The sequence below is a fragment of the Mus musculus genome, chromosome 6, assembly GCF_000001635.26.
Source record: "Mus musculus strain C57BL/6J chromosome 6, GRCm38.p6 C57BL/6J".
Classification (NCBI taxonomy): Eukaryota; Metazoa; Chordata; class Mammalia; order Rodentia; family Muridae; genus Mus; species Mus musculus.
In genome coordinates, this window is record NC_000072.6 from 94,500,295 (window position 1) to 94,522,746 (window position 22,452).

The 22,452-nt window shown below is 43.3% G+C and overlaps 1 protein-coding gene across 13 annotated transcripts in view; it reads left to right on the forward strand.

The window, feature by feature from the left end:
• Positions 1-22,452, forward strand: part of Slc25a26 (solute carrier family 25 (mitochondrial carrier, phosphate carrier), member 26) — a 104,365-nt gene continuing 81,913 nt past the window's right edge. For 6 of the 13 annotated variants that reach the window (XR_003956252.1, XR_377486.2, XR_001785163.2 and 3 more), the window contains exons 1-3: positions 9-163; positions 7,220-7,376; positions 10,458-10,567. Coding sequence is in view for 8 of the 13 variants with exons in the window: in XM_006506520.2 (XP_006506583.1) it covers positions 131-163; positions 7,220-7,376; positions 10,458-10,567 (300 nt within the window). In the remaining 5 variants the exon portion in view is untranslated. Of the gene's footprint in view, positions 164-7,219; positions 7,377-10,457; positions 10,568-13,006; positions 13,298-22,452 lie in introns of those variants that run through there. The other 7 variants (XR_868874.3, XR_868875.3, XM_011241446.3 and 4 more) reach the window with 6 other exon arrangements.

Sequence of the window (22,452 nt, forward strand, 5' to 3'; positions counted from 1 at the left end):
TGACGTCACGAGTTCTGCCCCGGAAGTAGTTGCTCCATATCCCGCCCCAACATGGCGGCGCCCAGCTCTTTAAGTCAGCACCTGCTTTTGCCCAGCTTGTGATTTTTAACCTTGGCGGCGTTGGGAGACCATGGACGCGCCGGGCTTCACGGCCTCGCTGGTGGTGAGTACCGGGTAGGGGTGGGCTGCTGGGTGCAGGCTGCGTGGGAGCTGTGGCGGCTTCTCTGCACTGCCGCTTTCTTCCGGGTTTAAGCAGTGGTCGGTCTGTCCTCAGGTCACTGGCTGCTAGATCTAGGACCAAGCCTAGAGACGTCTGGGAAGTCTGTTCTCAAGGCTTGGTGGCTTCTGATGGGCTTTTAGAGATGAGGTATGCTTGACACATTGTCTTATTTACTGAAGGCTTCAGTAAATTAAGACTTCCCTTGTACACCATATTCACCTGAACTTGGGAATTAAACATGCAAATACACACTATTCAGGAAAACACTTACGACCCATCCATCCAAGATACTAGCTTGTCTTTTTGAAGTTTCTACACATTTAGTTCCTAGTAATCTGCTCATTTTTCTCCACGTTTAGGCTTTGAAGAAATACTGAGCATAAGTAGTGGTGTTGTGGAGTCGATGGTTTATTGGCTAATTCTGTCGATTTATGAGAACCAGTGCTTTTTGAGGGGCCTATAACAGCAGGTCTAGCAGGAGATAATAGATTTAGCAGATGTAAGAGAGACTGGTTAACTTTGATTTTATTCTGGAAGAGTGAACAGAAGCAGACAAGAAATACCTTCATTTTTAAAATGCTCCTGCTAAGGGCAAATAGAAGCCCAGGGGCATTTGTTTACAGAACTAGCTACTGCTCTGATGGAAGGGTTGGAGATAGAGTGTTGAACAAGAGAAACCTGCCCATAAGAGTTAGATGTAGGAGACAGTACAGAAGTGACTGCTCGGGTAAGTGACAGGTGGACTAGGTTCAGGACATTATGGGAAGAGGTGATAACAGGTTATGGGCCAGGCATCCTAAATATATGAGATTCATTTGTGTTTGGGGAGATGGCTCAGTAGTTATAGCATCTGTAGTTCAGTTCCCAGAACCCTGGGAAATGTTGGGTGGGTCTGGTGGCCCATGTGTAATTCCGGTGCTCAGAAGGTGGAGACAAGGGATCCCTGGAGCAAGCTGGTGAGCTAGACTAACCTTTAGTGATCTCTAGATCCTTTGCTTCAGTGAAGAAAGAGGAGAGACAATGAGAAAGACTTCTGACTCAAGGTTGGGCTGCACACACACACACACACACACACACACACACACACACACACATATGTGCACGAGCACAAGCACATAGCACATCGCACCCAGGCTCATTTCATTGTATTTAATTTTCATTTACTGTTATTTACTTCTCCAAAGCTCTGAAAGCACAGGTGCTCTTTCCCCCATTTTGTACATGAAGAAATAGAAATGAAATCGTTTTCTAAGAAGATCCAAGGCTCTCCCAAGAAGTGAGCTCATGCCAGCTAGCTCTGTCTGATAACAGACCTGTGCTCTGAGGCCATAATTTAACCTGAGAGAATTTCTGAAGGAATGGAAGAATACTCAAGCCCAATTCGACAGCCACCTTTTCATTCTTAAGAGCAGCCTCGTTGAACAGATTGAATCCTACAGCCCTCCTGTTAGGAGGCGATGATGAATTGGCTTTTAGAGAAGTGTCCCAGGGTATAAGTACCACTGTGATTGGGGGAACGAACGCCTAGAAATGTTATCATCTTATGGTTGATTGGGAAACCCTGCAGTGTCAGAGATGCTGGGTTAGTTGTTAGACAAGTTGAAGGTGACTGACCTGACTTGTACTCCGAAGACTCTTGCATTACCACACATGATTGGTAGTATAAAGGAATATATAAATATAGTTATGAGAGGAATAGAGGAGGTAGCCTTTTATTCTTAACTGGAAGGTTGGGGATAGCTCTATGAGGAATAGCATTTGGTTGCTGTCAAACCAGCAGATGGGATTTTTGGCAGGGATATGTGTGTCTGTGGGGTTTAAAGGGGGGAGAATTAGGTGGTAAGAAGGCCATTCCAGATTTCGAGAAAAACCTAAGCTAAAGCAGAGAAGGAGAAAGTTCTGGACATGTTTGGGAACCATAGTAGTTCATCATAGTTGGAGTGAATGGCGCTCCACGTTTTGTGCAAGTGTACAGGTTGCCAATGGAGAGGAGAAGCAAGGGCCGATGAGGGCACGCTCTCAGTTATTCTTTACCTAGTGCCTGTCAGCTGCAGCCAGTGGATTGAAGAAGTTTTGAAGGACTAGGCATATTCATGTTGAATGGCTTTGACTTATGCTGCAGTGTTCCTTATAAACCAAGCAATAAAAAGCAGTAATAATACTCCTACTTATCACAAAGCCCATTCCAGGGAGGTATTTAACCTCTAGCCACCTGTGTGTATGTGTCTAGACTTGGGTTCACCCATAGTTGCGTGTAGTCAGAGGTGGGAGTGTACAGTATGTATTATATCACTTACTTGATAAATTTAAGAGCATAATGTATGTCTCTCTGCAGGGAGAGGCACAGATTGACTTTGGGGGGTGGTACTGGTGCTTGCATTCAGAGCCTCATGCATGCCGTTCAGGTCCTAGGTAGTTGATTGGTTGTGCACAGCTTTCGAGTTTTCTGCCCCCCACCCCATCTTGTCTTGTTTTGAATTTACACTTTTTCAGCACAAGTCACCCTAAATCTTGAACTTGGTCAGTTGCCTGATAACCTTTTTAGCAAATGATCAAACTTAAAGAACAAATGAATCTGATAGTGCCTCTTACAATCTAGCTGGTGATGACTTGTGTCTGCACAGAGTACTTGTGAAATTGTATGCATTCCCTAAAGGTTTTGCTTAAGTGTTAAATATATTACGTGGCTGAGCAGATGCTCCGAGAGTCTCTGTTTGTCATGCTCATAAAGTTATGAGACATCTTAGTAAATGACATCTCAATTATAGAAGCGTGAAGTCCACACACAGAATAACTTGTGATTGCCGTTTTACTAGGCCAAATCTCTGGTCATTTTATCATCAGAAGATAAGAGCTATGATGAAAAAGGTTTAGAGAATTGATGCCTGCACAGCAGCCCTACATTTAGAGAAGAATTCATTGATTAAAGTTTAGCACCAGATAGCTAGCATTTCTCTGAACTGTGGGAGATTAAAGAGAAAACCACAGTGCAGCTTGTTTTTAAAGAATCGGTGCAGATCACAGTTCTCATCAGATTTTTGTTCTGTGTTCTGAGGAAAGGAAGGCAGCATGTTTACTTGCTGAACGGCATTAAAATCCTTTAAAAGAGTGACAAGGATGCCAGATGGTGGCTCTGTTCCGACATCCCTTTGAGCCTCTTCTAGGATGCATAAAGCCAACCCTGTCTCCACAAAGAGCCGTGCATCCTGTCTCTTTCTCTTCCTTCTTCCTTTGTGGCTCCAGCTCCCATGACCTCCTCGACCCCATGGGCCTGGGTTACATAGAGCAGGTACATGCCACCACAACCGACCTGGTCATTTTGTGGCATTTGCAGCCCTTTCCTGACTGACACATCTTGGAGCTCTCTGGTGACATCATTTTAGGTCATAGTCTTTAAAGTTTCATGTCTTTCCGGCTGATCATGTAGTGTTAGTACATCTGCCAATGCACTTTGACTTTTACTACTTCACGTGTATTATTTAATTTAAACATAAAGAAGGAGTAAAAGAAAGGCATTGCTCTGTTCCTCGCCAGAGCTTTGTTTTTCCAGTTAACCCTTGGAGTGGTTCTGTGCTGCCAGGCAAGTAGAGTAAGTTCCTCACACTAAGCTTTGCACAGACTGGGAATTGTGTAAGCTCGAAGGAAGGAGAGATGGAATTTGAACTTTGCTCCTAAGTGTGAATAGTACCCATTCTTCTCCCTCCCCACCTCCCTTCCTTTCTTTGCCAAGGACGTGTACTTTTTAGTTGTAAACATCTGTATTTTAAAGAGATGTATGTTCGTATGTATCAATATTAAAAAGATAAAAACTACCAAGCACGTACAAGTTACTAGGTAGGACTGAGATTGTGTGGTCTGCCCGTCTGCCCACCTGTGAGTGGTGCCTTCTTTGGCACTGTGTTTGTGTGTATATTTTTCAAAACTTCACACTCCTTTTACTAAAGTTTAATTAGTATTAAAATATTCTGCCTGTATGTCACCATAGTCACGAGGTACAGTTTTTAATGTTCTGCTTTTTAAAGAAACTTGGGAATGAGCACCAGTTCCTTTAGAAAACATTTAGTCACTTAATAAAAGTTATCTGGATGAGCAGATATAATAAACATAGAAAATAATACATGAATCCTTAGATATGTGCTTCTTAATAGAGATCTAGATGGAAAAGGATTATTAGCTGTCTGAAATCTAAGTCTCAAGAGAAGCCGTTATTGCAGATTTAGTACTCAGCAGTTCAAAAGACAAGATAGAGCATTTGGTCTGATGAGGCCATAGGTTAAATTGTTGAGGGAAATAAAAGTGCTATTGGACAGCCTATATATTGTATGCCATCTATCTATTTCTGTACATAATTTTGAAATGAATTCTTACTGTGTAGTTGAGGCTGGTCCTGAATTCCAGGTCCCCTGACTTACCCTCTTCAGTGCTGAGATTACAAATATATGCTGGAATATCTCTTTCACTTTTTATTTACTTTCACTTTTTATTAGGATTAAAAGACCTAAGATAAAATTATATTACTTCCCACCTTTGTCCTCTCTTCCCTTCCCATGTCCCTTCCTGCCCATACCCCTCCCCCATCAAAATGATGGCCTCTTTTGACTATTATTGTTCCATACACATGCTTAAATATATAAACACAACCTGCCGAATCCCTTTGTGGCTGTGTGTGTATGATTTCAGGGCTGACCGCTTTGTATTCAATAGCCAGTTGTGGGACTCATCCCTGGGAGAGCTAAGTATCCTCCCTCAGTAGTCATTAGTTGCCAAGAGTTTTTTCCCTGTGGGTGGGGCCCCTTTAGAAATTTCCCTCTGTGTTATCATGTCTGTTGATGTTATTGTTCAGGTCTTATTTAGGCAGCCCTATTGTTGAGGTATCATGGATGTAGCTTCCCTGTCATTTCTAGGAGACACAATCTCACCGCAGACTTCCTAGTCCTCTGGCTCTTACATTCTCTCTGCCTCCTCCTCCACAATGTTCCCTGAGCCTGAGGTGCTGGAGTCCTGTTGTAGATGTATCAGCTGGGGCCAAGCTTCCCACAACACATTGATTTCTGCATATGACCTGTTGTTGGTTAGGTTTCTAGTACCAGGGATGATGTTCTTCCTGTTGAGTGGTGTCTTAAGTCCAACTAGATGGGAGCTGGTTACCACCAAGACACACACGAGTGCCAGTCCTGCACCTTTAGGGCTAGCTTGCTCTGGTAGTCACTGTTAAAATTCAGTGCTGCCACAGCTGGGTAGGACTATTGATGGCTTCCTTTTCTCAGCAGCTTGCTTAGTATTTTCTGATTCTAAGGGTTGGGAAGAATAGATGGATGGTAGGGGGCTTGCAGGTTATGTCCAGTTCAGATCTTCAGAGTCCTGTGTGGGAAGTGTGTGGCGTCTTTAGCAATAGAAGACTTCGCCCTCTGAGAGGCAACCAAGGAAGGGAAAGAGCCATGGCCTATATTGTTTTGGGAGTCACTTGTCTACTCTGACCAATAACTCATGCCTACACGTGTGGAGAGCGTTGCCAGCTGAAGAGGCATACCTTCATTTAACACACACACACACACACACACACACACACACACACACACACACACACATTTTCACAATTCTTATATGTACTGTGTATGATTTTAGGTAAATATATACTAGTGTGATTCCATGGTGCTTTATCAAATGTTGTTGGTGTCATTTTCCCTTCTCTCCCCCTTCTACTTTATATTGACTCCCCCTCCTCCATAAAACAGAGCCTCCCTTCCTGCTTTTCCCATTTCCCTCTTTGTGTCACTGGAATCCAGTTCTCCTTTCTCTAGCCCCCTTCCATGGTCCCTTTTTGCTTTCCTGGTTTCTCACATTACTCCAGGTTATGCACTTACTGACGATTTTGAGGTAGAAGTGCAACTGAGCGAACATGTGGCATGTGTCTTTCTGAGTTTGGGACACCTTACTCATTCTCATGTTTCCTGGTTCCATCCATTTACCTGAGATTTTAATTAATTAATTAATTAATTAATTAATAATTTATCTATTAAACGGCTGAATAGTATTCCATTGTGTATATATGTCCATCACACTTGAAAGGTGGAGGAAGAAGGTTCAGGAGCTCAGGGTCATCTTGGATGTATAACAAGTTCAAGTCTAATTTGGTCTCCTGTAGAGAGAGGAAGGGAGGGAGCCGTGAAGCTCACTGGTCAGTGAGCACAGCTGAGTTCCAAAGCTTCAGGGTTAGTGAGATCCTACTCAAAACCAAAGGTGGAAAGCAATCAAGGAAAAATGCCTGATGTCTCCCTCTGGTCTCCACCCATGCACAGGAACAGTACAGATACCACATAAAACAAAAAACCTAACTAAGTCAGAAAAGAGGACCCATGCTTGCTTGACTATGCCTAGGGAACCTTGGAAAGACGAGAAGAAACTCATAAAAGAACTGCTTGAATCTTTAGGATGCTTTGTACTTTTTAACTTTTTCTTTTTTTTAAAATGGCTTTAAACAGTGGTTGAATTATAAGAACAAATTAAGAGTGAGCTTTAATTTTGTTTAAAAAATTAATTCATTAAAATTCATCTAAAAGGTAAAAAAAAACCTGTACAAGTTGCAAATTAGTACACCTGATAAGCATCTTATTTTCTTATAAAATGCAAGTCCTTTGAGTATTGCAACAAAAATCATGGACTGGAAGATGTGAGATGTTTGTTTAAAGACTTCCTCATCGCTGGGGACACAGCTCAATGGTGGAATACTTGCTAGCATGGGCAGATGGCCACAGCTCTGATCCAGCGTGGGAAAAAAGAAGATTCCTTTAGTATTGATTTCAGTTCCCAATTTGAAGGATTTGGAGACTAGGGTATGAGTCATGCTTTTAGGGTCACATGTCAAATAAATGGTAGCTTTCTTAGTGGAACCTAGGTTCTCTAACATGGAATAAGAAGAATGGAAGTGATTAATATTTGGCCTGTGGCTTGAGGCTGAGAGCTCACCTTTCTCTTCTCTCTTCCCCACCTTTTGCACAGGCTGGAGGGGTAGCAGGCGTCTCTGTGGACTTGATATTATTTCCTCTGGACACCATTAAGACAAGGCTGCAGAGTCCCCAGGGATTTAACAAGGCTGGTGGATTTCGTGGGATATATGCTGGGGTCCCTTCTGCAGCTGTTGGATCCTTTCCTAACGGTAAGGGTGTTGATATTCCCAGTGCTCAGAAGCCAAGGTAATGTTTTCAGAATAATATGAGTATTTTAACACGCAAAATTCATTAAGCCTTACAGCTGGTTTTCTGAATTTAATTTTTTGTTCTTTGATTATATTTAAACAGAATGTAGAGTGCTGTAGAATCCATTCCAGGACTCAGGATGTTTATACCAAAACCAAACAAGCAAACAGCAACATAAAAGATAATCTTTTAAAATTGATTTTGCTGTTACAGCCCCCAGTTAGAATTTTTAAACTGTCACCTTTTCAGCATGGTTCCTTAGTGCAGTGGCTCTCAGCCTTGTGGCACTGGAATTCTCCGGCAGCTTTATAAAGGCGTGTGGCAAGCATCCCGGGGGACCCAGTGTGAAGCTGGCTGGTGATCCCTGCTTTGGGTTGAGAGCGGGTGAGACCCAGAGGCCTTGCTCATTTTACATCTTAAATGAGGCACGTGCTTTGCTGCTTTGTCCTGGATGCCCTGTAGCCACTACCTGTTGTTTGGGCTTTGAAGTCATCTCCTGACTTTAAGTGCTCTCATTTGATAATTAGGGTGATTTATTTTTATTTAATTTGCTTTGGAGTATATCTATTTTCAGTTACTTACCTGATTTTAATTGTTCGCCAGTGGGTGCTTTGTTTTTCCTTTGGATTGAATCCAGGACCTTGCACATGTAGAGCAGGCAGTGTTCTCTTGAGCAGTGCCCACCTCTCATCTCCCAGTCTCTGACGGTCACTTCTAATGCTCAAACGTAAACTAAGCCAACTAGCAAAAATGTTAACCTAGCACGCATCCAAAGAATCATGGCTCTAGCTCTGTGAACGCTGGGGTTTACTGTCTCTGTTTCCAGATAAGGAATGAGTATGTTAACCTCCTGCATAAGTCCCTATGCTTTGAGCATAGCCTTCACATAAAGAAAGATTTGTAGTGCAAAGAGAAAATGGTCTTCCAGCCTCTTGCTGTCAGGTCACTTTCTTCCCCAGCCCCTAGGAGTCACCCTTGGGGTTACCCCGACTCTCTGTCTGTCCTAATTCTTTGAATATTAGCTAATGAGCTGTTGTTGGACCCTGGCTCTATATAATGCACCTTTCTAAGTATGGGCAAAAGGATAGGGTTATCCTAAATAGAATGACCCAGTCAACAAGGAGCTTAGTGCCAGTGATGCCCGTGGCCCACCTGCAGAGACTGTGGCTATTAGTCTTAGCTTTGTCCAGGACACTGATGCTTTAAGAAGAACCTCAAGGTGATCCTCCTCTGTAGACAAGTTGGAGGACCTATCAGCAGGAGCTGCAGAGGTGTCTGCTCTGTGCTCATAGCTTTTCATAGTCACCAGTTCTTGTGGCTTTTGTGGTTTCTCTCTCTCTCTCTCTCTCTCTCTCTCTCTCTCTCTCTCTCGTATTGCCACAAGGATTCAGGCAGGTGTGACCTCACTGGTGGTGTATGTGGGACATGTGCTGTTGTTATGCTCATAGGACTGTTTTACCTTCTCCAGGGCATTTACATGCAGAATATGGTTTTTGAATTTAACACACACACACTCACTCCAGCACGCACACATATGTTTGTGTGTCTGTCTGTCTCTGGGACGGTTATGTTCAAATTCTTGCCTTTTATATTGTAAATTTCAGGAGAAGTCGAAGCACAGTCGTTTTGAAATGGAGTTTCCTATAAATTTTGCTGAGTCACACTTTCCTCTCTGTCTAGTCTGAGTGCAGAGCCCACTGTGTCTGTTGATGGCTATGGGTATTTTTGAGAACAAAGTCAGCACAGATGAAGAACTTAGAGGGAGAGGGGGAACCTTTGACAAAGACCAGTTCCTTTTTTGAAAAGAGCATAATAGAAGAAGCACCAGCCTGGGGTTTTGCTCGTGTCGGGTGGGTCTTGGCCAGCCCACCTCCTCTTCTCTGCTTTGCTCTGAACTTCTCTCAGAGCTGTACTGTGCTGTCATTTCCAACTAGTAAAGCCTTTTTGGATGTACCTGTTTGGCAGGGGCCAGAATTTACATTTCTACATCATAAAAGTAGCTATAAATGACAAGCTTGGGGCTGTTGCTGATGGAATCCTGGAGCCTTTAGCCTCCTCCTTTGTCCTGGGGTGGGGTGGGGCTTAGGGAGTGTGTGCATCTGCAGGACACACAGCTGAGTGCAGTAGAGACCTAATAGCTGGACCTGTAGTGAAAGGGCCCTAGTGCGGGAACCAGTGTGAGGAACTTGAAGACTGGCTACTTACAGTATTTGTATTTGTAATTACTCATGTGAGCAGCTGGTGGCCCTTACATACTGGGTGACTTTGGGGAATGGTTTTCACTGCTGGTTGTTTTCCTGGGTGTTTAGTTCTCTCATGTCCTTCAGAAGAGGAATTTGTTGTCTCTTTATCCTCTGTGCCTTATCTCTTATGGAAGAGGTAAAAAAAAAATCTTTTGATTGATAGTATACAGAAAGTTTTAAAGCCTCATGTGCAGTTCTGGTAACTTTAGAGCAATAAAGGCAGTTTTCTATTGATCCCTTTGCCCAAAATAGGGTCTCACTATGTAACCTTGGCTAGACTGGAACTAGCTATGTAGACCCGACTGGCTTCAACTGGCTTCAAACTCCCAGAGATCAGCCTGCCCCTGCCTCCAGTGTGCTGGGTGTGTGTGCTGCCAAGCCTGGCACTGACTTCCATTTTGAATGATATAGTTGATGTTTGTAAAGATCAAGGAGTGAAAAGTAGCGTGGTTATTTTGCATCAACATTGTAGAGCTGACATTTAACTTAAGTTATGTGTCTTAACCTGCTTATAACTCAGTGAGGCTGCTTGTTTTAGGACTATAATGATACTCTGAGTCTGTGAAGCCCACAGTTCATTCGCAGAAGTTTGCTAGGAAATTTTAAGTCCCTCATCAGTGAAGTGTGGTGGTGCCAGGCTCCCGGTTAAGTGCACTTGGGACAGGGTCAGGAACTACGGAAAAGGCGTGTGCTTGCCAATTCTTATCTCATAATTTAACGATGATGGCCCAGCTTTTGAGAGACATCCCTTAGGAGGTGAGATATGTAGTTATTCTTATGAAGACTTTTGCGTTTCAGCTGCTGCATTTTTTCTCACCTATGAATATGTGAAATCTTTGCTGCACACGGACTCTACTTCACACTTCAAACCCGTGAAGCACATGCTGGCTGCCTCTACAGGAGAAGTGGTGAGCAATTGGCTACATGTATACAGCATCTCAGAAATATAAATTATGCCTGTGTAAATTATGTTGGTCAGTACAGATAATTGTTTCATTTTTAAATTTTAAATTTCTTTTAGCTGATAGGTAGCTAATAGATAAAAATCTAAAAATTGTATATGTACCTTTTAAAGCAATGCTTTAAAACATATATATTTTGTAATGTTATTTATGTTATTTTGGTGCTGTGGTTCAAGTTCAGAGCTTTTTACATGCTAGACAAAATCGTTATCACTGTATCATATTCTACTGTGTAATGCTTAAATCATAATATACATATTTATCTCCTCAAAATGTATTATTTATTATGAATTTTATTTAATTAAACACATCAAACCCCCTTTGAGTCAGGGTTTGACTTTGTACCTATTTGGCCTTGAAATTGTGATCCTTCTGCCTCAGCTTTCTGAATACAAAAATTGAAGGTATGTTAAAGCCACACCAGGCTTTACCAGTTCTTTTTATGTGGATGCTGCATTTAGTTGTGTGTGCTGTGTATACACACGTGTGCCTGTGGTCCTGTGCCCGGTATGCAGCACCAGGAGAGGATGATGTTAGTCTCCTGAGCTATCACTCCCTGTCTTAGTCCCTTGAGACAGGGTCTCCCACTGAACCTGGAGCTAGGCAAGCCTTGCCTGCCATCCAGCCCCAGCCATCCTCCTGTCTGCATCCCGAGCAGTGCTGGGCTCACAGTGCTTGCCTCTCATCCAGCTTTTGATGTTGACGCTAGATCCTCATGCTGGAGCTGTCTCCCTAGCCTCTACCCGTTCTTGTTTTGTTTTGCTTTTTGTTTTTTGTTTTTTTAAATATGAAAGTGGTAAAATCTCAATAAACATGAATTGATTAAACATGACCGTTAAAGGATAGCCTCAGGATGTTAGAAAAGTCTGTTGTGCACTATTGGATGAGGCAGCCCTAAAGCGTCTTTATACAGCTAGAGCTAAAGAGATAGAAGAAGGCATTCGTATAAGTTTGGTTGGGGTTGTTTGTGTTAGTGTAGCTGAGTTGGAACAAATTTTCCTAGAATGGCTTCCACAGCACAGTTTTAAGTAGTCACAAAAAATTTAAGGCACAGAGAAGTAGCAGTTGTGGTTATGAACAGGAGTTGGGTACAGGAGCAGGCACTGTGGCAGACACCGCTCTGTCACTGTCCCTGTTGGCCTACTATGTCGACCTCCGGCCCATAGCTTCTCCGCTCCCCTCTTTTTCCTTCAGTGTCTCTAGATTCTGAGTCAAGTATGTGTAGCTCTGTGGTGAGGGCTCTAGATCGAGTGTGTGTTCTTTGACTTGGTATCATGTTAAGAAACCGTTACCTAATGTGAGGTCAAAATAGACTTTTATTTTCTTAAATACATATTTTATAGTCTTAACTCTAATACTTGGGTCTTTGCTGCATTGTGAGTTGAGTTTTGTGTGTGGTTTGGGCTTGTGGTCTAACTTTATTCTTTTTTAAGTCTACTTTTAGTGTGTGTGCGTGCGCATGTGAACGCCAGTGCCACCGCATGCATGTGGAGGTCAGAGGCTTCCAAGGATCAAATGTAGGTAGTCAAGCTGTGTCATGTGATGTGATGGCTAGCTAGTCTTGGTTGTCAACTTGATGTGGCTGGGAATTGCCTCCTTCAGATTGGCCTGATGCAGGAGGACCCAGACTACTGCAAGACAGACAGACTATCCTGGGCAGTGTTAGAAAGGCAGCTGAATGGGAGCCTGGGAGCAAGGCAGTAAGGAGTGTTCCTTTATGGCCTCTGTTTCAGTTCCTGCTTCTAAGTTCCTGCCCTCCTGCCTTAGCTTCTCTTATTGATGGGCTATCCGTAAGATGAAGTAAGCCCTTTCTTGCCCCCAGGTTGATTTGGTTTAGTAAAACTAACTAGAACAAACAGCAAGCATAATTACCTGTTGAGCCATCTCACTGGCCCATAACTTTACTCTTTACTCTTTTGGCATGTAAGTACCCAGGTTTCTAATGTCTTTCCGGGAAAGACACTTTCTCTGCACTGAGTGGCCCCGGCATTCTTGTCAATAGGCAATTGACCATAAGCATGAGATTTAGTTCTGGGTTCTGAGTTCTGGCCCACTGTCACTGTGTGTCCTTGCACATGCACTACATGGTTTGTAGTCTTGTAGTAAGTCTGGAAATCATTGACAGTTTTCCTTTCTAGCTTTTTCAGCATTGTTTTGACTGTTATAGGACCCTTCCCCATTCCCTTCCTTTCCCTTCCTTTCCCTCCCCACCCCCCCCTCCTCTTCCTTTTTTGAAACGGAGTCTCATTCTGTAGCTCTGGTTATCCTGGAACTTGATATGAAGTATGTAGACCAGGCTGGCCTCAAACTACTTCCATGTGCTGGGACTAAAGGCATTCACACCTGGCAGATTTTTGTCTTTTATTTGTGTGTGTGCATGTGTAGATGTGTGCAGGCACTTGTGGATATGAGAGTCAAGAGAGGGCATTGGACTCTTCCGAGCTGGCTTGCTGTGTGGCTGCTGGGATCTTACCCCTGGTCCTCCTGATTGTACATCAAACATTCCTAACCGCTGAGCCATCTCCAGCCCTGGTATGTTGTGTGAATTTCAGAATCAACTTATACATTTCTGCAAGATATCAGAGAGGTATTACAGTGGATTCTATACATTAATTTGGGGAGTTTTGTCATTTTAACAATCTATTAATTTAAAATCAGACCACATTTAATTTAAAAACTCCTTCTAACCTTTTGTTCTAGGCTTAAACCAATTTTGATTATGTTTTGACAGTAGATTCATTCTATACAGTTAATTTTGAATATTTTAAGGGATGAAAAAATGGTGTGAAGGTTTAAGTGCCTTTAGGGATGTAAAAATTTTGCTTTTATGATAGCTGTTGCCTATTTTATTTATTTACTATTTTTACTTATTCCTGTGTTTATGTGTAGGTGCATGGATGTTTTGTAAGTGTTGGCAAGTGCGGGCATATCTGTGGAAACCACAGTCTACCTTAGGTCTTGGCCCTTGAGCTGTTTTTGAGACAGTCTCTCACTGGGACCTGGGCTTTACCACGCTAGGCTGACTGGCCAGCAACGTCCAGAGATCTGGGTGTTTCCTCCACTGAACACTGGGCATGGCATTTTACATGGCTGCTGGGACCAAATTCAGGTTCCTGTGCTCATGGGGCAAGTATTTCACTGAGTTATTTGTCTCCCCAGTTCCTCTTCTGTTATTTAACTCCCCACCCCAGCATGAATCCATAGTCTTGCATGTAGCACCCTACCACTAAGCTATACCCCTAGCCTTGCCATTATTTTGTAATTGCATGTTGTATTGATCGGCTTCAATATAGTTTCATAAGTTGTATGTTTGGCTTATATTTTCTAATATGTTGTTGAAAGGAAGCAGCAAAATAGAAGCTAGCCATTCATTTCATTTCACCTGAGGGCTTGTTGCCTGAAAACTAGACTTTCCTTGGGTGCCACACTCCCTTGAGCTTCCTGAGAGAATTTATAGAGATGATTGTTATTACTGCTGTGTTGCTGTGACTGCATATTAATATTGATTAATCTGGAAGGAGGAAAACTTTTGGCTCATGGTTTTAGAAAGCTTCTGTTCATCATGGTGTTGAAGGAATGGCAGGGCAGCTCAGTTGATGGTGGCAGGAGCCTGTGGACACTAGATAGCAGAGAGCAAGGCACATAGAACCAAGAGCAGAGGCCAGAGGCAACCTTCATAGGCCACCTTGGTAGTTTACTGTCGCCCATGGATCCCATTATTTCAAGGTGCCACACCTTCCCTGAATTGTGCTACCAACTGGGGACCACATAGCATAATAAAGTAGGGTAAATTAAAGCTTTGCATTTTTATATTAGTGCTACATTTCTTCATTTGTAGAAACTGTTATATGATCTGATGCCTCTGATATCTGAAATTATCATTTTTTATCAATTGGAGCTTTTAAATATAATTTTCTTATGCATACTGTTGGCCATGAGATGGGCTGTTAGGCCTTAGAATTGAGAACCAAGCCTTCATAAGAGCAAGGACACTCACTGCTTCTCTTAGGGTTGCTTGATGCCTTAGGTAGCAAGGCCTTATCTCATTACCTGTGTATCATTTCCATGACTCCCAGAGGCGCTCAGGAGGAGAACGGATCAGCAGTGCGTGCATACATCAGATGCTTGGGGCATGAATCATTTCTCTGTGTTGACTTTTGGTTGATTTAAAGCTCTTTTGGGGAGTGTGGCTAGAGAGACAGCTCAGTGGTTAAGCATATATTCTGCTCTTCCCAAGGACCTGAGTCGGATTCCCAGAGCCCACCTCAGGCTCAGAGCCACCTTGTAACTTCAGTTATAGGGTCTGACATCTTTGCCCTCTGTGACACCTTCTGCAAAAACCCACACACAGAGACACAATTAAAAATAATTTAAAAAATTGGCAGTACAACTTATTTTGTTAAAAAAATTTCCAAATTTTAGATGGGGTAGATGCTCTCCAGGCCCCATCCTTTCTGAAGAGCTATTTGATAGTTGCTAGGGAGTGAGAATCACCCTTTCCTGAGGATGTGGCAGTGGCAGCTTGCCTTATCCTGGTGGATGGTCCCATCCCTGTGCATGTGTGGGTAGCACTATCTGAACCACAAGTTAGAAGGGCAGCATGTTGAGGAGAATGTGGGAGCTGCAGGGAAGAGATGAGCCTCAAGGTGGTTATGATCATATTTCATACACGGTTGAACTTCTCAAGAACAAATACATATTTTAAAAAGTTTTCCAAATTCTGAGTTTTATGGAAGTATTCTGATATGCTAATGGTCTAGGAACTTAATTCAGAACTCCCCTGAAGTTCAGGGTCAGTTTGTCAACCTGTTTACTGAGTGTAGAGATTACCTCCTTCCCATTGTAGTATCTTGTTTCCATTTCATAGAGCACAAACTTTGAGCTTCAGTTTCATGTAAATGTGCTAAAAATAAGAGAAAGCAACAAGTGGACATAGGGGAAATGCAATTTCATGTGTAAAATAAAAGGGATGGGAGACTCAGGGTTAGCAGGCAATGATCAGAGGTACCCATGCCCACCGTTCCCAGGCAGCTCCTTTGCTTTGATCCAGGCTTGTTATGCTGCACATGGGTTCCATAGAAACAATGCTGTAGTTTGTTGGCATTGAATAGATCCACAGTTTCCTTGTTGTAGCGACGATAAAGGCAACTTGGAAAGAAAAGAGCACTGCCAAAGTAAGCATTCCCAATAGCTATAGAGGCTTGATTAAATGTTAATGGTGGATCAATACGACTCTAATCACAACCTTCTGCCTTCTGCTTGTAATTTGGAATACAGAGAAATCGATCAAATAAGATTTAATGTGTAACCACGGTAAGAAGAGTCCCATTTGTGCCACTTTTTTATTAGGAAGTTTGCTCTTCCAAATCTCTAAATCCTTACCTCAATTATTTCCCAGCCTAGCTTTCATCACACACAGAACAAGCCCTGTGAGAAGCAGAATCCACAATGAGGGTCAAGGTGCTGCAGCTTTCTCTTAGCAGTGTGGGTGCCGTGACCCAGCAGTGGTAATGCTCTGTAACGACTTTCAGATTTTACTTTTCTTGAATCTTATGCTTCTCGAAACTTGGTTTCTGCTACTTTTAGAAATGGGAGAACACTGAAAATTCTTTGTATCCAAAAGCAGCCCCACTGTGAATGAAGTGCATGCACAGTAACATGGAGGCGCCTTACACGGGTACCTGTTGGTTGTGCTTTCTAAACCCATGCTCACTTATGACAGAAACATCCACGACATAAGTTACCTTTTTTTGTACATGCCATTCTGGCAGCTTCTAATAGCATTTCACCACATGGGACCTAGGGAGCACCCAAGTGGGATCAGTTGCCTGTGTGGCTGCTTGCAACTGAAGGTCTTTGGAGATGGTAAGGGCTCTGCCAGGTAAACCCCAGATGGCACTGGTACATACAGACAGACACGCTATTTTTGAGGGTGGAACAATAATCATATATATAGACTTGGCTTTTCTGTAAAAGGATGTTGCGTGACTGTTGCAGCCTCCTCTTAAAGGCTTATTTATGCTATAGGAGAGTCTTGTTGCTAAAGACACTTTATATTCAGGTCTCCCTCCTCTGGTCACTAAAGGCTGCTGGACCTGCTATGTACCAGCCCATTCAGACTTTAGCTGGATACAGTGTAGTTAAGGTTTCCACTAGATGATCTGCTTGGCTAAGTGTACTGAGGACTTGAAGTATGTTTCTCAGACACAAAGCTCAGAGTCTGTGCTAGTGTTTGCTGTGTTTTGCCTAGTGGGAATGGATGTAAGCTGATTTGTTTATCCTTAGTATCGTAAAGTGAATATGACATGGCTTACCAGTTATGAACACTTGCTGTTCTAGTAGAGGACTGGCATTTCATTCCCAGCACCTGTATTAGGCTGCTCACAGTCACCTGTAACTCCAGCGCCAGGGGATCCTGGTCCCCTTCTTTGGCCTTTGAGGGAACCTGAATGCATACACATGTGTGAGCACATAAATAAAGAGTGAAGGAACATAGGATGTTTTTTATGACCTTTAAAATGCACTGTATGTGGTAGTATACACCTTTAAGCCCAGCATGTGAGAGGCAGAGGGAGGTGGATCTCTGTAAGCTAGATGCCAGCCAGTGCTACACAGGGAGACCCTGGCTCAAACTAAGTAAGTAAAGAAAGAAAAGAAAGGAAGTGAAAAGGAAAACAGAACAACGAAAACTACTGAGCAAGGGAATAGAAGGGTTAAAAACATCGTTTAAAGATTGATTTTGCTTTATATGTAAAATTGTTTTGCCTGTATATATGTATATGTGTGTGTGTGTGTGTGTGTCTGTCTGTCTGTCTGTCTGTCTATTAGTAGCTGTGCCTACAGAGCTCAGAAGAGAGTGTTGGATGGTCTAGAATTGCATTTAGAAAGGCTCTGAGCCACCAAGTAGGTGTTGGGAACAGAGCCCAGGTTCTCTGAAAGAACAGCAACTACTCTTAACCACTGAGCCATCTTTACAGCTCCCAGTTAAAACCTTTTGAAAATAATTTTATATTTTGAATTATTTATGATAGACATTGACAATAGTCATAGATATATGTGAACTGTCCTGTACATTTAAACTTTTTTTTTTTTTTTGAGTTAGGATCTCGCTTGATAGCCAGGTTGCCTTAAACTTCTGATTTCCCTGTCCCAGTCTCCTGAGTGCTGGATTCCAGGCACACACCACAAGCCAGATTCCCACAGTTGTAGTATTTTTCTAACTCCTGCTCAGTTGTGTAGTGGAGTCACAGGGCACAGGTCGGTGAGTGGACAGTAGGGTCTCCTCTCCTGGGCCACAGGCAGTGCAGCGATTGAATCAGAAGGAACTCTCTGTGATGTGACGCCGCTGGAGGAGCTGCTTATGGAACACAAATAGGTAGAAGTGTGAGTGTCCCCTGGGACCTTAGGGGAAGTGTGAGTGTCCCCTGGGACCTTAGGGGAAGTGTGAGTGTCCCCTGGGACCTTAGGTGGAAGTGTGAGTATCCCCTGGGACCTTAGGGGAAGTGTGAGTGTCCCCTGGGACCTTAGGTGGAAGTGTGAGTGTCCCCTGGGACCTTAGGCAATTAGGAGCTAACACAGAACTGCTCCCTACATGACCTCTCAAGTCAAGCAAGTGCTCTTTCTCTTTGATGCGATGTGACTCCACGCCTGTGCTCAAGGCACCTTCATCCTGCTTTCCTGTGTGCCTGGGACCCAGTATTTTACACAGTGCATTGCACATATGAATAGCTGACTTATTTCTTCTTAGCAGTTCTACAGCATAGGATTATATAAAAAGTTGTTTAGTAAAAGCAGCCCATCTCTGTTGCCCTTTATATCCTATAGAGGGCTCTATTCCTTTCTTAGACCATTTGTGTGTTTAGTGATGACTGTTGTTCATTTCATCTTAGTTTCCTCCATTTTTGCTGCCTTTGCCTGACATTGTGGATCTAGATCTGAGTCTCCTATGTCTAGGCTGAGGTAGAGGGACAGAAAGTGGGCAAGAGACAGGGAGTACACTCAAGTGGCCCAGATGTTTTTAAGAAAAGGAAGTCCATGGTAGAGTGAGATCCTAAAGGCAAGGAAGGTGTGATTGGTTTTGTCTGGATTGGGATAGGTGATGGGATGTTGATTTAGACTTGTGTATCATATATATGTGTATGCATGTTTGAGAATACACATATGAGTCCTGGATGTGTGCATGCATGTGAAGACCCAAAGTTAACATCTGGTGCCTTATCTGTAGTCCTCCATGTTATTCACTAAAGGAGAGCAGCTCCTTACTGAGCAGAGAGCTCACTGTTTCAACTACTCCAGCTAGTCAGCCAACCAGCTTGCCTCAGGGATCCCCCGTCTCTGGTTCCTGAATGTTGAGATTATAGGTGGTCACTATGCCTACCCAGATATGTGGGTTCTGGGGATCTGAATTCTGAGTTTCCCCTGCACAGCCATCTCCCCTGCTCCTAACTTACTTATACAAGTAGATGTTATTGTATGTATTTAAGATATATACATTGATAGCCGGGCATGGTGGCACACACCTTTAATCCCAGCACTCGGGAGGCAGAGGCAGGTGGATTTCTGAGTTCGAAGCCAGTCTGGTCTACAGAGTGAGTTCCAGAACAACCAGGGCTATACAGAGAAACCCTGTCTCAAAAAACAAAAATCAAAAAACAAAAACAAAAAAAACCAAAAACAAAACAACAACAAAAGATATATACATTGGAACTAGGGAGATGGCTCAGCAGTTAAGAGCATTGACTGCTCTTCCAGAGGTCCTGACTTCAATTCCCAGCAACCATATGATGGCTTACAACCATCTGTAATAGAACCTGATGTCCTCTTCTGGTATGTCTGAAGAGAGCAACAGTGTACTCATATACATAAAAAATACACACACACACACACACACACACACACACACACACACATTGATGTTATTGAATAGGCATAGATAGTAAAATGGTTATGATAGTGAACAAGTTTACATATCTTTCACCTTACGTAGTTAATTTTTTTCGTTTCTTTTCCGGTGGCAAGGGAAGCTAAGATATCACTTAACAAGAACGCCAACTACCATACAGTTTTATTACCTTGCATTATACAGTGTGATGATTTGTTGAGTGGAAGTAAGAAAGAATCTTGTAGAGAACTTGGCATATACTTTCAAGTTCCTGATGACGAGCGTAATGACGAGGCCATCTAGGTGAGGGGGGCCTGCAGTCTAGAGAGTCTGCCTGGTTTGGTTAGGCACTTGGTCTTCACTCTTCGACATTCTGCACAGAAGGCAGCAGTGACCTTAGTTGTGCCTTCTAGACCATTGTCTGCCAGCTGTCTGGCTGTGGAGAGCATGGTGCACTAGAGATCACCAGAGCCAGGGGAGGGGCTGTGGAGGAAGACGGTGAACTTGAGAGGCTCACGAGGTCTCAGCGGAGAAAAGACTGTCTTCCAGAAGAGTGGCCAGCACATTTGCTGACTGATGTGTGTTGAGTGCCTGCTGGATTCTCCAGCAGAGCTTACTGATTCAATGCAGTCCACACCATTCCATCTTCTCAGCTGTCCTCGCTACCACAGGCCCAGTGCACAGGCAAGACAAGGAGGCAGGAGACAAGGCTCGCCCTGGCTTGGCACCGCTGCGTGAACTTGCTGAGGACCTGAGGGATCTGATGAAGGGTTCTTGCTGATGTCCCTTCTGACCCTTGCTGGTTTTGCATCTGGAAAATACTCCTTTTTCTCTGACAGTGTTGCAGCTTTAGTGCAGATGGCATTGATTTATGGTTCCAATGTCATCTCTCATTGATCATGCTACTTAGCTACTATACAAGATGTGTTAATTTTGGGTTTTCGAAATGTATCAGTTAATGGGAGAAAATTAGGCTGAGCTTTATAGTAACAACATGATGTTCAGACATGATGATGAGTTTGAAGGAACTGTTTTGAGCTGTGAGTGTGTAATGTCATTATGTTGAGAATAGGAAAACAGAGTCCTTCTCTCTAAGCACAGCAGCATTAAAGGAAGTTAGGTTTAGCTCTGTATGTGTGAGCCCACGATTTGTCCATGATTTGTTAGAGGTAAACTCATTTTTAGGACAGTGCCGACTTGTGAATGTGGCCTTTCCTCCTAGTGCCCATCTTCCGGTTGGCTAGATCACGGGTCTTGGAAAGGTAATGAGTTATATGCCTGGATCACTGGTTTGCCTTGTCTGTAGCTGTGTGATTTCTTATATTCGTGTGTGCTATATATAGCTGGTACCATGACAGGTGCTAGGAAGCAGAATAAGAACTGTTGATTCTATTTCTGAGTAGCACATAAAATAAATCACTGGATTCATTTATTGAATGGCCAAGGACTATTTTTGAGGACTTGTGATATGGGGGATAATCAATTTTCAAATTATAGGTGAGGGTCAGAACTGTGACTTTTATACACACGCACGCACACTCGCGCGCGCACACACACACACACACACACACACACACACACACACACTCGCGTGTGCGCACACGCACTATTTGATTCATGGAGCTTCTGTTCTTCATCTAGACAAACATGCTTGCCTGCTGCCCTATCCCAGTTCTTACAGGGATGAAACAATGCAGTGCTTACACAGTGCTCAGCCTTGCACCTCACACACGAGCTATAATAAATGCTATTTCTGGTTTCATGCCATATAAATTTCTGTGTGACACATTTTTACAGCTTTGATACAAGAATACAGAGAATTTAAACTAAAATATTTGAGCAAGTTGCTGAAGATGTCTTAGCTCTGCATGGACAAGAGAACACCATGGAAGATGATGAACGAGGCCAGGGTTTCTGTGCACTGCCAACTCTGCAGAGACTTCTGCTTTTTATGTTCTGTATAAAATGACAGGAGTAGAGATGGGAAGGGATAGGACTTGGGTAATAGACATTTGGAGCAGGTATCCATCTGACCTGTTCCTGCCTGTGCTACATTCAACCTCCAGGCCCAGCACCATCTGTCCATTGTATACCCAGACTCAGCCTGGTGAGCCTGCCTGACTAGCCCACTTGTTCCTTGTTCCGTCCTCAGGCCTAACCCTATTTATACATCCCATGTACCAATCCAATCTGGTGAACCCAGCCTGTACCATCCCTAAGCTCCAGGCTTGGCCCAGGACTTTCATACTGTGTGCCAGTCCAGTCCCCTGTGTCCACCTGACTTTGTCTCTCCTGCACCATATCTGGCCCACATGCCCAGCACTGTTCACTCAACCTGTGCTCTGCCCAGCCTGGTGAGTCCACTTGACCCTAGCCCACTTGCTCCTTCCCCAGTCCCATACCCAGCCCAAGACCTGCAGCAGCTAGCACCCTGGCCCAGCCCACTTTGTCCACATCAGCCGTATAACCAATGAAAGAAACTCACATGCCCAGGTTTCATTAAAAAATAAACAGTATAAAAGGTCAAGAGAGACACCCCCCCCCCCAACACACACACACAACCAGTCCTGTAGAAACATTCTCCAGTGAGAATGACCTAGGTGAATCCTAAGGAGGAGGGAAAATAACATTTAAGGATCTGTGAAAAAGCCATAGGGCATCATACTATTTTATATATACCTATATAATATGTGCGTGCATGCAGGTGGGTATATGTGTGTGTGTGTGTAGTTTAAATGAAGTTATGCCATTTGGGTGATGGCTCCTTATAGGAGCCATAGACTGTGTAACAAAACTTTAGTCCCAGGCATGAGAAATCTTCTTTTGAGTTGTTGGTCAGGAGAGTGCAAGTAACTCAACAATGTAGAATATTACTGTTAGTCTTGTTGCCTCCAGATCAGTCAAAGTTAAGACAGTTGCAAAAGATACTGTATGCTTCAGACACAGGACC